Here is a 16544-nt window from a genome sequence, read left to right on the forward strand (position 1 = left end):
TGACAGTTCAGCAGATTAATTTTATTCTTTCATAATAAAAGATACAGGTGGCAAGATACTGGTGGTCTGCAAGATGGGTAACATGCTGTAGTCAGATGGTCATGATCAATGGTATTTGCTCAGGTTGGCAGCCTCTTGGGATCCCCCAGGGACTGGTACCTGTGCTGTCCAACACAGAATCACAGATCATAGAATAGGAAGGGCTGGAAAGGACCTTAAGATCATGCAGTTCCAACCCCCCTGCCATGGGCAAGGACACCTCATACTAAACCATCTCACCCAAGGCCCTGTCCAACTTGGCCTTAAACACAGCCAGGGATGGAGCATTTATCACTTCTCTGGGCAACCTGTGCCAGTGCCTCACCACCCTCACAGTAAAGAACTTCTTCCTTACATTCAACCTAAATCTCCCCTGTTTAAGTTTGAACCCATTGCCCCTTGTCCTATCAGTTCAGTCCCTGATAAAGAGTCCCTCTCCAGCACCCTTGTATCCCTCCTTCAGATACTGGAAGGCTGCTATGAGGTCTCCACGCAACTTTCTCTTCTCCAGGCTGAACAGCCCCAACTTTCTCAGCCTATCTTCATACGGGAGGTACTCTAGCCCCTGATCATCCTCGTGGGCTCCTCTGCTTGCCTCAACAGCTCCATGTCCTTCTTATGTTGATGACACCAGAACTGCACCCAGTGTTGCAAGTGAGTTCTCAAAAGAGCAGAGGGGCAGGATCACCTCCTTGGACCTGCTGGTCATGCTCCTTTTGATGCAGCCCAGGATGCAGTTGGCTTCTCGGCTGTGAGCACACACTGAAGCCAGCTCATGTTAAGTTTCTCATCAACCAATACCCCCAAGTCCTTCTCCACAGGGCTGCTCTGAATCACTTCTCCACCCAACAGTTTTCCAGTACTTAAAGGGCAGCTACGAAAAGGATAGAGGTTCTCTATTCACAAGAAGCCACACAGAGGAGACAAGGAGCAATGGGTATAAGTTGCACCCAAAGAGGTTCATCATGATCTAAGAAATAAATTTTTACAGTGAGAACAATCTGTCACTGGCACAAGCACTCTCCAGGGACATGGTGGAGTCCCCATCACTGGGGGTTTTCAAGACACAGCTGGACAGGGTGCTAGAGATTTCATCTAGGCTCCGTCTTCCATGCAAGATTGGACCAACTGACCTTCTGAGGTCATTTCCAACCTGAACTGTCCTATATTTGAATCTGATTTTTCTTATTCTATTGTTTCAGTTTCCATTAAAAGTTTTGTAAAAAATTTCTCAAAATGTAGGCGGTGTTAAGAAGTCCAGCAATCATAACCAACCACATAAAGCTGGGTGGGGAGACCATTAAAGAATAAGTACAAACTTTAAAACACCACAGGACTGTAGAAAACCCAAACAAAACCACTAAGAGAGAAGCATGAACAGAATATTGATACTGGGACTTTGATCAAATGTGTGATATTAAAGACACTGAACATTCACAGATATACATATTGCGTTGAACAAATGACAGTGAATATCAGAGAAAATACAGCCGTTACCGTTCTTTGTGGTACCTAAGTTGTAAGTTAAAAACATCCCTTCCATTTGTTGCTGAGGAATTCCTCTGAAAGATAAACACTTCTTACATACCTTCTTTTTGTGAGGACTGCGTAGGAAATTTCATATGTAGCAAAAGATCTACAACCCAGTCAAGAGGTTTAATAACATCATCATGGGGAAACTGATTATGGTACAACCATTCAGCAAACTCCATCAGATACTCAACTTTCTGCCATTCATTTTCTTGTTTCTATAAAAGTAATGAAGGAAGAGTTCATTTGTACTTGGTGATGTAAACTATCAAAATTCAACACTGTCCTAACAAAAGCAAAAAACAGTAATTTGACAGTAAATTGTTTTATTGGGATCACATAATCAGAGTTACGCTAAACAGAATGTAAGAGAAAATTCTACCAGATAATCCTTTTTTTAATTAAAACTTCTTGCAATTGGCTACTCTTAGCCATTTCAATTTGGCAAGACTCATCTGAACTTTTACTGGATACCAAGATTCAACCATACACAGTTCTCCAACTGAAGAGCAATTTCAAAGTTATAAAAGTAATGGTCAAGTATACGGCCTTCCTACCAGTTCCATTATAAACTTCACAGAACCTGCAATGCCATAAATCACTTGAGAAACATTGTTCTACCAGCATTTGAACATATGAACAATATGAACAATAAACTGACAAACCTGTAAAACAGTGACTCCGTTTTGAAAACAGCTTAACTGTCCAGCAGTACTTCTGGAGGCTGTTGCCAAGTGACGCCACATATGTGACAAGTAAACTTCACTTTCATCTCTGAATTTCTGAATATCCATCATAAAATTGCATCCCAATTGTGCCTTCACTGTAACCATATGTTTAAAAAGCAGGCTAGAAAAAGACAAAACAAACTGCAAGTTACTTGTATCTGTACATGTAAAGTAACTGCGTGTGTAGCATAAATATACTAGTTTGTATGTCCTGGGCGCAGCTGATACAGTTATTTTTCTCCTTCTTAGTAGTTGGTGCAATCCTGTGTTTCAGCTTTAGTCCGAGAACAATGTCGACAACACACCAATGTTTTAGTTGTTGCTAAGCAGTGCTTACTCTAATCAAGGACTTCTCAGTCTCTCATGCTCTGCCAGTGAAGAGGGGCATAAGAAGCCAGGAGGAAGCAGAGATAGGACACCTGACCCAAACTAGCCAAAGGGGTATTCCATACCACAGCACAGAATCACAGAATCACAGAATCACAGAATCCCAAGGGTTGGAAGGGACCTAAAAAGATCATCTAGTCCAACCCCCCTGCAAGAGCAGGGTAACCTACAGTACATCACACAGGAACTTGTCCAGGCGGGCCTTGAATATCTCCAGTGTAGGAGACTCCACAACCCCCCTGGGCAGCCTGTTCCAGTGCTCTGTCACTCTTACAGTAAAGAAGTTCTTCCTGATGTTAACGTGGAACTTCCTATGCTCCAGTTTACACCCATTGCCCCTTGTCCTATCACTGGATATCACTGAAAAAAGCCTAGCTCCATCATCCTGACACCTACCCTTCACATATTTGTAAACATTGATGAGGTCACCCCTCAGTCTCCTCTTTTGCAAGCTAAAGAGACCCAGCTCCCTCAGCCTCTCCTCATAAGGGAGATGTTCCACTCCCTTAATCATCTTTGTGGCTCTGCGCTGGACTCCTTCAAGCAATTCCCTGTCCTTCTTGAACAGAGGGGCCCAGAACTGGACGCAATATTCCAGATGCGGCCTCACCAAGGCTGAGTAGAGGGGGAGGAGAACCTCTCTTGACCTACTAACCACTCCCTTTCTAATGCACCCTAAGATGCCATTTGCCTTCTTGGCCACAAGAGCACATTGCTGGCTCATGGTCATCCTCCTATCCACCAGGACCCCCAGGTCCCTTTCCCCTTCACTACTTTCCAGCAGGTCAACCCCCAACCTGTACTGGTACATGGGGTTGTTCTTCCCCAGATGCAAGACTCTACACTTGCCCTTGTTAAATTTCATCCAGTTTCTCCCCGCCCAACTCTCCAGCCTGTCCAGGTCTCGCTGAATGGCAGCACAGTCCTCTGGTGTGTCAGCCACTCCTCCCAGTTTTGTGTCATCAGCAAACTTGCTGAGGGTGCACTCAGTTCCCTCATCCAGGTCATTGATGAAAATATTAAACAGCACCGGTCCCAGCACCGACCCCTGAGGAACTCCACTAGTCACAGACCTCCAGCTAGATTCTGCGCCATTGACCACAACTCTCTGCCTTCTTCCTTTCAACCAGTTCTCGATCCACCTCACTACTTGATCGTCAAGCCCACACTTCCTCAGCTTATCTATGAGGATGCTGTGGGAGACAGTATCAAATGCCTTACTGAAATCAAGAAAAACTACATCTACCGCTCTACCATCATCCCTCCACCTAGTCACTTCCTCATAGAAGGCTATAAGGTTGGTCATACATGACTTCCCCCTCATAAAACCATGTTGGCTGTTCTTAATGACCCCCTCATCCTTGATATGCCTAGTGATGGAGTCAAGAATAAGTTGTTCCATCATCTTTCCAGGGATGGAGGTAAGGCTGACCGGTCTATAATTACCCGGGTCCTCCTTCTTGCCCTTCTTATAGATTGGTGTGACCTTTGCCATCCGCCAATCCTCAGGCACCTCGCCCATTTCCCACGACTTACCAAAGATGATGGAAAGTGGCCTAGCAATGACCTCCGCCAGCTCCCTCAGCACCCGTGGGTGCATTCCATCCGGACCCATCGATTTACAGATGTCCAGTTTGCATAGCTGATCCCTAACCCAATCCTCATCTACCAAAGCAAACTCCTCCTTTGTCCTGACTCCTTCTGGGGCTATAGAAATCCGGCACGTCATGCCCAGTATAGAAACTGGGGGGAGTCACCCAGGAGGTCCAGATCACTGCTTGGGTTGGGCTGGGTATTCATCAGTGGGTGGTGAGCAATTGTATTGAGCATCACTTGCGTTTATGGTTGGGGTTTTTTTCCTTTCCTTTTTTAGTTTTATACCCTCTCCCCTTGTTATTTCCCCTATTGTTATTATTATTAGTGGTAGTAGTAGTAGTTTTGTACTGTACTTTAGTTATTTAGTTCTTATCTCAACCCGTGGGAGTTACATTCTTTCAGTTCTGCTCCCCATTGCTCCAGGAGCGCAGGATGGAAGAAGGGAGGGAATGAGCAAGTGGCTGCGTGGTTCTCTGTTACCGGCTGGGCTTAACCACAACAGTCCTTTTTGGCACCCAACATGGGGAACAAACCCATGACCCTGAGATTGTCTCATGCTCTACTGACTGAGCATAGTAAGTTTATAAACTGACATAAAAAAACATAATTCCTTGAATTCAGATGAGACTGTGTAAAAAGTACCCTAGATAATTCAGTTTCCATTTAACATAAATGGGTTTACAGCTAGGAAAGAGTAAACATAATATTTTCTCAACGCAAAATAAAATAAAAAAAATACTTGGAGTTTTATACTTCTCAATAATCAGGATGATTATTTTAATAAAAATAAGTCAATCAACTTACAGCCTGTGTCTTGTCGGAGGCAAAACTTGAACAGCTTCACCCAGGACTTCTAGTGCTGTCTCCCAGTCAGCTTTATCAGCATGTATGTGGAATAACAACCCATATAGGGAGGTTCTTAATGTCAGGTCTTCCTCAGCTCCTTTGAAGTATATTCAAATGCTATATTAATATACTGTATAATTAGAATAAATAGAGTACAAAATAGTGGGGTTTTTTAATCACCAGATCAAAAGAGGGAAGAACATGCCTGGGAGAAAGCATCCAGCTGACAACGCAATATTTTGAAAATCCTTTGTACTCCACTGGTGCAAAGGCAACATTTCCTTCTTCTCCTGAAAAGACAAAAGAAAAAGTGTGTGATTGCCTGCATGTGCAAGTGTGTGCTGGATGAGTGCAGGTAAGAAACCATCCCTGTATTCCCCTCTTAGGAAAGGACTCAAAGCATGCCCCCAGAGCTTCCGAGCACACCAGATTGTTTCTCTATCATCAGTACCAATCACTAATCACAAGCACAAGTAATAATATCTGACAGATATTCTTACCTGTTTATTTTTAGATTCTGCTTTAATTATACTCTTCAGAATTATTTCAGTAGGTTCTTTAAGCTGCTTTCTGTAACATGGAGAACCTAGCAAACGTAAACATGCATTCCAGAAGTGTCTAGCTGCAAACATTACAAGGGAATAATTTCCGGCTTCACCTGCGTACCTGCAAGAAGTGGAGCACACCTTAATGAAGTAAAGCTACCACGCTCTAGCCAAAACAAAGGATTTTACTTCTGCAATCACTGGGATTTACCTGACCTAGGCACCACCACATATAATCTTGGGAATGAAGGGTTAATGCATTTGCTTCATAGAAAAGATATCTTCCATTTTTGTATATAAACCACCTTCAACCATTCAGCACAAGTAGCAATAAACAAGTACCATACTGATGGGTTTACCATATTTCTGTGTAATCTTAGCTCAAGACCCTTCATTTTAAAAGTAGTTGAAATCATAGAATCATAGAATAGTTAGGGTTGGAAAGGACCTCAAGATCATCTAGTTCCAACCCCCCTGCCATGGGCAGGGACACCTCACATTAAACCATCCCACCCAAGGCTTCATCCAACCTGGCCTTGAACACCGCCAGGGATGGAGCACTCACAACCTCCCTGGGCAACCCATTCTAGTGCCTCACCACCCTAACAGGAAAGAATTTCATCCTTATATCCTATCTAAACTTCCCCTGTTTAAGTTTTAACCCGTTACCCCTTGTCCTGTCACTACAGTCCCTGACAAAGAGTCCCTCCCCAGCATCCCTATAGGCCCCCTTCAGATACTGCTATTAGGTCCCCACGCAGCCTTCTCTTCTCCAGGCTGAACAGCCCCAACTTCCTCAGCCTATCTTCATACGGGAGGTGCTCCAGACCCTGATCATCCTCGTGGCCTCCTCTGGACTTGTTCCAACAGTTCCATGTCCTTTTTATGTTGAGGACACCAGAACTGCACACAATGCTCCAGGTGAGGACTCACGAGAGCAGAACAGAGGGGCAGGATCACCTCCTTCGCCCTGTTGGTCACGCTCCTTTTGATGCAGCCCAGGATGCAGTTGGCTTTCTGGGCTGCAAGTGCACACTGCAGCCGGCTCATGTTCATTTTCTCATCGACCAGCACCCCCAAATCCTTCTCTGCAGGGCCGCTCTGAATCTCTTCTTTGCCCAGTCTGTAGCTGTGCCTGGGATTGCTCCGACCCAGGTGTAGGACCTTGCACTTGTCGTGGTTGAACTTCATAAGGTTGGCATCAGCCCACCTCACAAGTGTGTCAAGGTCCCTCTGGATGGCATCCCTTCCCTCCAGCGTATCAACCGAACCACACAGCTTGGTGTCATCGGCAAACTTGCTGAGGGTGCACTCAACCCCACTGTCCATGTCAGCGACGAAGATGTTAAACAAGACCGGTCGCAACACCAATCCCTGAGGGACACCACTCGTTACTGGTCTCCAGCCGGACATGGAGCCATTGACCACAACTCTTTGTGTGCGGCCGTCCAGCCAGTTCTTTATCCACCGAGTGGTCCATCCATCAAATTGATATCTCTCCAATTTAGAGAGAAGGATGTTGTGTGGGACAGTGTCAAACGCTTTGCACAAGTCCAGGTAGATGACATCAACTGCTTTACCCTTCGTATGGGAATAATCTACTTTTTTTTTCTTTCTATTAGTTTCTCACTCCAAAACCTTTAAAAATAGTACAGAACGATTACTAAAATGCTATGTATTTTGCATAGTACAGTACTACTGTAACACAAGAATATACCACAAATGCCTCTAACTGCATTCAAATTATTTTGAGCATATTCCATCCAAATGTTACTTTGAATTAGTAAAATTTAGTAACTCTCCAGATTGTGGTACAACACAGTACTCACTTGAGTGAGAATAAGCTTTATAATTTAGCTAAAAATTATGGATTGGTATAAAACAATCACCCATCAAAGAGTTTTACTATTAAAAAAACCACAAAACCCACAACAGGTTTTGAATCTGGAACTTTTGCCATTTTCTCCCCCAGTTTCATGATTTCTCAAGTCCATATGCTGACATAATTTAGGTTGTACACCAGAGTTACTAAGGCTTAAGTTTTGCTCACCACTTTTTGTCTTTGTTTTGAAATGTGTCGAGCTATGTACTTATATATAAATACACTCAGTCCTTCCTGAAACAGTGCTTCTCATAACATGCAAATTTAAAAAAAGAACACGGATTTATCCACAACATGACATGACCTCAGAGTTCTGTCACACTGGCCACTCTAATTTCATTCATCACTCTCAAGATTGTCATGGTTTAGACCCAACCAGCAACTCAGCACCATGCAGCCGCTCACTTACACCCTCCTTTTTCCCTCCCCAAGTGGGATCAAAGAATCAAAGGAATGTAAAACTCACTGGTTGAAATAAGAACAGTTTAATAACTGAAGTACAATATACTAATACTACAACTACTAATGATAACAATAAGGGAAATAACAAGGGGAGAGAATATAAACTAAAATGGGAAAGGAAAAAACCACTAACCAGCAGTGATGCACAATACAATTTGCTCAGTTTCCATGGACTGATACTCAGCCTGACCCGAGCAGAAATCAGTGCAGTGCATGACAGACTGAAAAGTCCTTGATCAGGGCAAGTGCTACTGGGGAACACCTAAACCTTCGGTGTGTTACCAGTGTTATTCCCAAAATAAAGCAGAAACACAGCACTGCACCAGCTACTAGGCAGAGAATTAACTCAATCCCAGCTGAAACCAGGACAAGAATGCAGGGAAGAAAGAAAGTACTACAATGTTAATAGCCTCACATTGGCTATCACATGTTCATTTTCTAAGAGTTCTAATTGCCTACTTTTGTTCATTAATTTATTTTTTACAAATAGCAAAGAATCAATACTGAAGTCATGCATCATCTACATATCACCTCCTGCACATTCAGGATTTAAAGCAAACTTTCCACTTCGGTTTCACAGCATACAATTCACAATATTGACATGATGCTCTGCCAGCAGTGGAGACTGAAGACTGACTGGTTGAGAAGTAGCTTTGCTGAAAAGGATGTGGGGTCTAGGTGGACAGCAAACAGAAAACCAGCCAGCAGTGTGCTCTGGCAACAACAGCCAAGAGCATCCTGGGCTGTATTAACAGGAACATACAACAGATTGGGAGAATTATCACCCTCTAAATAAGCACTCTTTAGACCACATCTAGACTACTGCATTCAGTTCTAGGCCCCACAACACATGCCAGATGTGGACAAACTACAACAACCTCAGTGGAGGGCCATCAAGATCATTCAGGGACTGCAGCACTTGCCTTGAGAAGAGAGATTGAGAGTTCAGGGCTAGTTCAGCATGGAGAAGAGTTGGCTTTGGAGGACCTAACAAGAAGTTTCTTAATAACCTTATAAAGTTATTGAGAAACAGCAGCCAGATTCTTCATAGTGGATGGCAGGACAAGCAGGAATGGGCTTAAGTTGGAATAAGAAAGGTTCAGAGCATTTATGAGCAGAAACTTTTCCCCCATGAGTACAGTTAAGCAGTGGAACAGGTTAACCCCAGAGGCTGTTCTGCCGCCATTCCTGGAGGGTTTCAAGACCAGATAAAGCCCTGGGCTGGTCCTGCTTTAAGCAAGAGTTTGGACTAGACCCCTTCTGAGATCCCTCCTGACCGGATTTTCTAATGACACTGTGACATTACAAGATCAGCTATGTGGAAGTACTTGATAAATTTACTAACTGTAAACATCTTTCATATCCTTTGTCAAGCATTTCAACTGTAGATCCCCAACTTTGTCTGGTTTATACTAATCTTCTCTCAAAATAAAACATACCTGGCACTCTGAACAAAGGCTTTTGATGCTGCTACATGGAAATGTTTTCTACCAGGCAAATTTTCCATTATACTCTTCCCTTGTATACAGGCAGTAGTGCTCAGCATTTCTTGTCTCACTCTGTTATCAGGCCTGAATAGAGGCAAATAATACAAGAAGCATTAGTCTTACAGTGTAAGAACATACCAGTTCCTATTAATGATGCTTTCAAGTTGTTGCTAAATAGATGTCCCTAGCTTTGGAAGTTACAAAAGTTTCTACTGACTTTTCTTTTAAAATCAGAAGATATTTGAAAATCTGAGCATTTTGGGAAAAGATATCAGAAATATCTTTTTCATCACTTTAATGATGATAACTGTGAAATAAGATTTCAAAAAAATCATCTGTATTTAGCAAGAGGAGAAAACACAGTTGGAGTTTTCTCCCCATTATGGACTATTGTACATCAAAGAAAATATTAATCCAAAGTCAAACTTACTTGGCAAGCAATTAAAAACATAAATAGGAAAAATTAGACAATTTTTAATGCTTTCTTTTGCAATTGGTCTCACTTATGTCTGGTAAAGTATGCACAAGGCTCTGGAGAAATTGATTTGGGGCATATTCTACAACATTTAAAAGAATGTAGGTTTCAGCCCCAGAGTAAATTTTAAAATGACTAATTAAATAAATGCGATAACTTTGGTTAATACTGATTTTATACAAAAAGAAGTAATACAATTTGCAAGACTTTTTTTAATGCCTTGGTTACAGTGTGCAACCATATACAGAAATACATGGTATTTCTGCCCTGTGGTGAGAACCATCATGTAGTTATGACTTGTGTCCACAAGAGGACACGAGTGTTCTACTGTACAAGTTAACAGCAACAAGAAAAAAGTTAAATACTTCTTTGTCCTGAAGTTGTGCTTTACCATCGGAAGACAAAATTTACCTTCCATTTCTATGGAAACAGCCTTGAAAATCCATGACTACATTTCTTGTCGAAGAACCAGGCATTTTATTATTCACTAGTCTGCAGAATGCTAGATACTCAGCAAGTATTTTCTCAATTTCTGTAATGTTATGAAACTACGTATTTCCTACTAAAATATCTTATTCGGTTTTACATCATTTTCCCATGTAGCAAACGTGGTTTTGAGAGTTACTTTTCAGAGAGAAAAATGAGCAGTAAGTTGCATCCAGAGTTTCACGTGTTTATTTCAAACTTCGTACATTCCAACAAATTGTTACTAAGTGGGGTTGATTCCTTCCGCTTTTGATAAAATTACATTCTGGTTTTCCAGGAAATTGTATTAAAAAACCCAGAAGGATTAAAGGATATAACCTCCACCAACAGATTCTTTTATATACAGTTTGTTGGGTTTTTTTTCTTTTTTTTTTCCTTTGAGATCAAAATTTAAATTATTAGTTAAGTAAGATACTGGACTTCTGAAGAAATTCACCCACATGCATAGGCGGTAATAAAGACCATAAAGACTACCTGACACCAGAGCCTGGAATACAGTAGCTCTCTCACTGTCACTCACAGCTCCGTCTTGTTCATGAGCTGTGTAGACCTTTTCTGTATTAAAGTCAGCTCAGCACTGCCACAATCTGCATCAGCAGAAGCTTTAGAGTCAGCTACTTTCTGCTTGGAAGTTATAAAAGTCTGAAAAGACCATGATTGCCAGAGACCATTTCAGAAAAGCAATGCTCCTCCAGAAGACACTCAAATGCATGTGTATATGACCCACTGATTCACTTGGATAACAAAATTCACATATATTTGTGAACTGGGTCTGGAGCCACAATCTGGATCACACGCTGCCTTTTATTCAGGCTATGCTGCAGAGCTAAAACACCATCTGCAGTACCTAAGTAACTGATACTGACAGAGGCAGCAGAAGCAGGAAAATTTTGCTTTCACCTCTAACTGTATAGTTTCTTCATAAAAAAGATTCTTTCACTTTTAATTATGTGATCAGGTGCATTTACCCTTTCTTCAAAACTTAGTTCAAGTATACCACAGTATCACCCAAAATCCCATGTACTTACATTTCACATTTCTTAGCATCTCTATCACGGAAAAAGTTCTCATCTGATTGCAAGATCCTTTTGGAACAAGTCATCACTGTTTCATAGTCATGTGATACATACGCAAAATACGTAAATCGTGCCAGTGTCTGCAGTTCCACCAAGGAATCTGACCAACTGCATTCCAAAGCCAATTTCACTAACTAGGGAAAAAAAAAAAACAAGCAACAAAGTAAAAAACCCAAAAGTGCTCTTTTCTACAGCACTTACATGGTTAGAGCTGTACCTTCCACACAACCCACCTGCACAGAGAACAAGTACAGGAGAAACCAATCTAGAAAACCAAAGAGTTACAAGAACATTGAAAATATACAGCAGAGAAGCATTGTTCACCTTGTAGTAAGTATTGTACTAGTGCATGTACATCTAGCTGCAAGTGTGCATGCCTTTTGACCAGCAGTATCTGTCAGTACTTATCACATCTTCAGTCTTCTGAAAATCAGTAGAAAAAGACTTCCGAAATTCAGAGCCCTTTTAGTTAAGCCAAAGATAAGAACGAGAGATAGAACTGTTCTTACAACAATACGGTTTAATACATAGTTTCATTATAGGATCCTCCTTGCTCCTTTTGCAATAATAACAATGCAAAAATAAACTACCAATTATGAGTATTGTTAATAAATTGCTAAAAATGAGGCTACTACAGTACTGGTCTCCAAAACTAAGCCACTGAAGCTAAAGCTAACTCATAATATTTGGCATAAATCTGTAAACCATCTTACTATAATTAGATACCAACATATTTATATATATCTATTTATAAGGACACAGATCCTAGTCTGGAGAAAGGACTTTTGACAATGTCACCAGATTCCTAGATACATGGGGAAATACATCTTAGTCTTTTAAGAAAGTTCTCTACAGAAGGTAGAAATTAATTTTGCCTCCATCTAAAACTGAAACAACACTGATACTATGCAATTTCTTAAAACTCTAGAGGTAATAAAATAAATACCTGAGGTAAGCTAGGAACAGTGAAATCCATGAGACCCAAGCCATTACACGAATACATTTCTAGACCAACAAGAATTCTTGTCATAGGATTTTGTGCTTCATCATTATTCTATGCAGAAATAAAAAGCAATACATTAACAGGTTTTGTTTTCAAATAAACACTGTTAAGGAAGTTAATTAAGATGAGAAGGTAATAATAACTAAGTTTGGAATCCTCAGGTTGCAAAAAGCAAGCCCTCCTCTCTTCATTGTGTCCTTAAATGGGGGATTTTATGTATTTATTTATTTTTAATTAATATTGTGAACTCTGAATTATGACAGTTTTAACATTAGAAAAACATAGCAGCAACACAATGCAGGTAAATTCATGTACCACTGAGGGATTATAGTTTTATAGTATAATAAAATAAAGAGATACGAATAAAATATTACTTATGGACTTACTAGGTATTCTAGATACAGACCATATTAAATGTTGATATAAAATACAGATGATTTTTTTCATTTTTCATGTAGCCATTTTATTATTTATATATATGAATTCTAACCCAACTTTATTATACAGTCATCATACAGCAAACATTACCACAATTATTCTTGGCAGATAAAAACAGAAGGCAGAGTTAAGAAATGTAGACTCATTGCTATGCCAAATGTAAAGAATTTGCTGTATTCCGTAAAGATTCATGGGAACTACAGCCAAAATTTATTTTCACATTGTATTTCAATATATAGAAGATACACATTGATAATTTCATTCATAATGAAATTAGTTTTTTCAAAGAAAAGTTTCAGCATTATGCAGGACTCCAGAGTGAAAGTACCTCCTCCTCTGGCCCAAGTTTATGTCCGATCTGTTGCTGATTTAACTGTTTGGCTTTCACCCACGTAGCGATGACCTGCTGTTGTGCCGCAATAGGTACTGTTTCATTAGGTGCGATTCCAGTTATCACATTTAGGGCAAATTCACAAATCTGAACACCAAGAATTAAAAAAAGAGACTGAAACACAGGATAAATGTGGAAAGCTTTTTGTATGGAATATGCCACCCATTAGTTGTGTTAAAATTATTGCACATGCATGTCTAAGGCTAACAACATCTCTATAGAATCAAACCATATAGTAAACTGAATCTCCAGTCCCCAGCTCCAATTGGTAAGAAACTTACAGAATCATAGAACAGTTAGGGTTGGAAAGGACCTTAAGATCATCTAGCTCCAACCCCCCTGCCATGGTCAGGGACACCACACTAAACCACCTCACCCAAGGCTTCGTCCAGCCTGGCTTTGAACACTGCCAGGAATTCAGTGTGCATTTGGGGAGGACCTGTAGTGGCAAAAGTCTAAAAGATGGTAGCTTATTTTCACAGAATCATAGAATAGTTAGGGTTGGAAAGGACCTCAAGATCATCTAGTTCCAACCCCCCTGCCATGGGCAGGGACACCTCACACTAAACCATCCCACCCAAGGCTTCATCCAACCTGGCCTTGAACACCGCCAGGGATGGAGCACTCACAGCCTCCCTGGGCAACCCATTCCAGTGTCTCACCACCCTAACAGGAAAGAATTTCCTCCTTATATCCAATTAGTTCCCCTGTTTAAGTTTTATCCCATTACCCCTTGTCCTGTCACTACAGTCCCTGACGAAGTGTCCCTCCCCAGCATCCTTATAGGCCCCCTTCAGATACTGGAAGGCTGCTATTAGGTCCCCACGCAGCCTTCTCTTCTCCAGGCTGAACAGCCCCAACTTCCTCAGCCTATCTTCACACGGGAGGTGCTCCAGTCCCCTGATCATCCTCGTGGCCCTCCTCTGGACAAAACATTTCTATCATTTAATTTATATGAATTGTAATATACGACAGCAGACCAAAGATGACTATAAAAAATGAGGGCTTTGTACCTCTAAGGCAGCTTTGATATCAGTAAGTCCACTGGGATCTACTAAAGAAGACTGGATGATACTTGCTTTTTCATGTTTCTTTACTGAAGCTCTTCTGCTTTTGTCTGCTGCATCTTTTTTTACAGCAAGTTTTGGATTTGGAATCCAACAAAGAATTAAGCCTCGAGCCAAAGCATTACATAACATCAATAAAATCTCAGCACTTCTGTACAAGAAAGCAAAAATCAAAAGTGAATAATGCATCAGATCAAAATAAAAGGAAATAATAATGCAGTAAACATTACTTGAAAGTCTAGATTTTTTTAAAAAAAGCAAAGTTATGGATGTTACAAACATTTTTTCCACTGTAAAAGCAGTTAAAATGGCTAAAGGTACAAAATCCCACACCAACTTTCATAGTTTCCATCATATTATTTCACCTCTTTCTATCATTTCTATTTCCTCACAGAAAAAAAAAAAAAACCAAACATATTTATGTCAGACAAACACATTTTAAAATAATTTTTTTTGTTAGTGGGTTGCTATGCATGAAAATAACTACTTCCTCAAAAAATCACCTAAGGCAAAGGCCTCACATAATTCCATTTCTCTCTTACTCTGTGGTGTCCTTCAATCAACTGCTGTTAACTGCTGTGCTAGAATTCCATTTTTTTTTTTTGAGAAAACACAAACTGAATTATGACTAAGACATTACTGCTGACACATGCTAACATAAATCTCAGCATTAATAAGCAGGTACTACCAATCTTCACCTCTGCACAAAATGTACTTTAGGTTTTGATCTCCAATACTGTTAAGAAAGTATTTTTTGCTGCTGGCCCTGACAGCCTGCCCAGTGCTGAGGTTGCTGTCAAAAATGTGCTACAATTTCTAGCATTTCATTCACAGTAAGACTTCGACTTGAGCATCTCCTCTCTCAATCATTCTCCTATTGCATTTACTACACAACAGGATTTCTCTAAACCACAGTGGAATCTATGTTCCCATTTTTATGGTCTATTAATGTGCACATTTACCTCCCTCCTTTTCACCTTGCTCTGATTAGACATATTTACAATAATATAGAGTAATGAACAATATTTACTATGTAATTCAACTTAAGAGCACATGATAGCAAGCAAACACATTTTGAGCTCTCCTGAAAACTCACAGGCTAAACAAATTTTCCTGATTCTTTCTAACTAGCTCAACAAAATGCTATTTTACATGAACATATTGCTATTCCGCAGTGAAATTAATACTGCTTAGTATAAAGTTGAATGAAAGAGAGCAGTGTCATTCACAGCACAAACTGATTTAGAGTGTTTGTAAAAATATTTTTTCTGATTTAGAAAACAAAGACCATGTTCATAACCAAACATCTAAATTTACCCATTGTGCCCAACAGTCTTGACGGCTCCAAGAAGAGTATGCAGGTACTCAATGATTTCCCTCTGTCTTCCTGAAGAGATAAGATGTCTATTGTAGTTTAAGATATACACCACAGCATTGTGAACAATCCAAGCTTCATTCAGTTCTTCTCCTATTTCGGCTGCACGTTGGAAGTTTTCCATAGCATACTGAGATAAGCAGTCTATCCATAAACTATAAAGTTAGTATAAAGAGGCTGTTATTCCAAAACTTCACCACTAAGAATTATAAGATTAAATATGCAGCAGCACATCTTAATGAACAACAACAACAAAAATATAATTACTTTTCAGCTGCATTTATTAAGACTTTCTACATTAAATTATGTTTTACTTGGATCAGAAGATGACTCAGGAAAGGAAATGGAATCAACATAAATTGAATAGTCTCTGACACTCTAATGCTATCAGCTTATAGTTCATGCTTCATCCACACGGGCTTTTTAAAACGCGTATGTGAAACCACACAGAAGTTCTAGAAATCATTAAATATCCACGACAGGGCTCAATTTGAATACAGACACAAGGCATTCCACACAAGAGTTAAGGTGTCTTTTTCATTTAGTAACTACATGCGTTCTTGATCTCAAAGTATCTCCAGATGTTCTGAAATGATAAATCATTTTTTAATAGAATAAGATCCTTTTCATAGACTGTGCAATAACTTTCTTTCCAGTAACTTTTTTTTTCTTTATTTATTATTAAGATGTACTTTTACTTAGAAAAAGCAATATTAAAAAACACAGTCTTA

General features: G+C 40.2%; 1 protein-coding gene across 1 annotated transcript in view; it reads right to left on the reverse strand.

The window, feature by feature from the left end:
- CFAP46 (cilia and flagella associated protein 46) overlaps nt 1-16544 on the reverse strand; it is a 90006-nt gene that overhangs the window by 42287 nt on the left and 31175 nt on the right. Inside the window, exons 15-25 of the mRNA XM_065672511.1 lie at nt 15756-15968; nt 14385-14589; nt 13309-13458; nt 12486-12593; nt 11492-11673; nt 9455-9586; nt 5627-5792; nt 5332-5416; nt 5085-5223; nt 2235-2418; nt 1628-1787 (exon numbers count right to left, since the gene is read on the reverse strand). Of these exons, the coding sequence (XP_065528583.1) occupies nt 1628-1787; nt 2235-2418; nt 5085-5223; nt 5332-5416; nt 5627-5792; nt 9455-9586; nt 11492-11673; nt 12486-12593; nt 13309-13458; nt 14385-14589; nt 15756-15968 (1724 nt within the window). The remainder of the gene's footprint in view (nt 1-1627; nt 1788-2234; nt 2419-5084; nt 5224-5331; nt 5417-5626; nt 5793-9454; nt 9587-11491; nt 11674-12485; nt 12594-13308; nt 13459-14384; nt 14590-15755; nt 15969-16544) is intronic.

The sequence above is a fragment of the Lathamus discolor genome, chromosome 3 (genome assembly GCF_037157495.1).
Source record: "Lathamus discolor isolate bLatDis1 chromosome 3, bLatDis1.hap1, whole genome shotgun sequence".
Taxonomy (NCBI): Eukaryota; Metazoa; Chordata; class Aves; order Psittaciformes; family Psittacidae; genus Lathamus; species Lathamus discolor.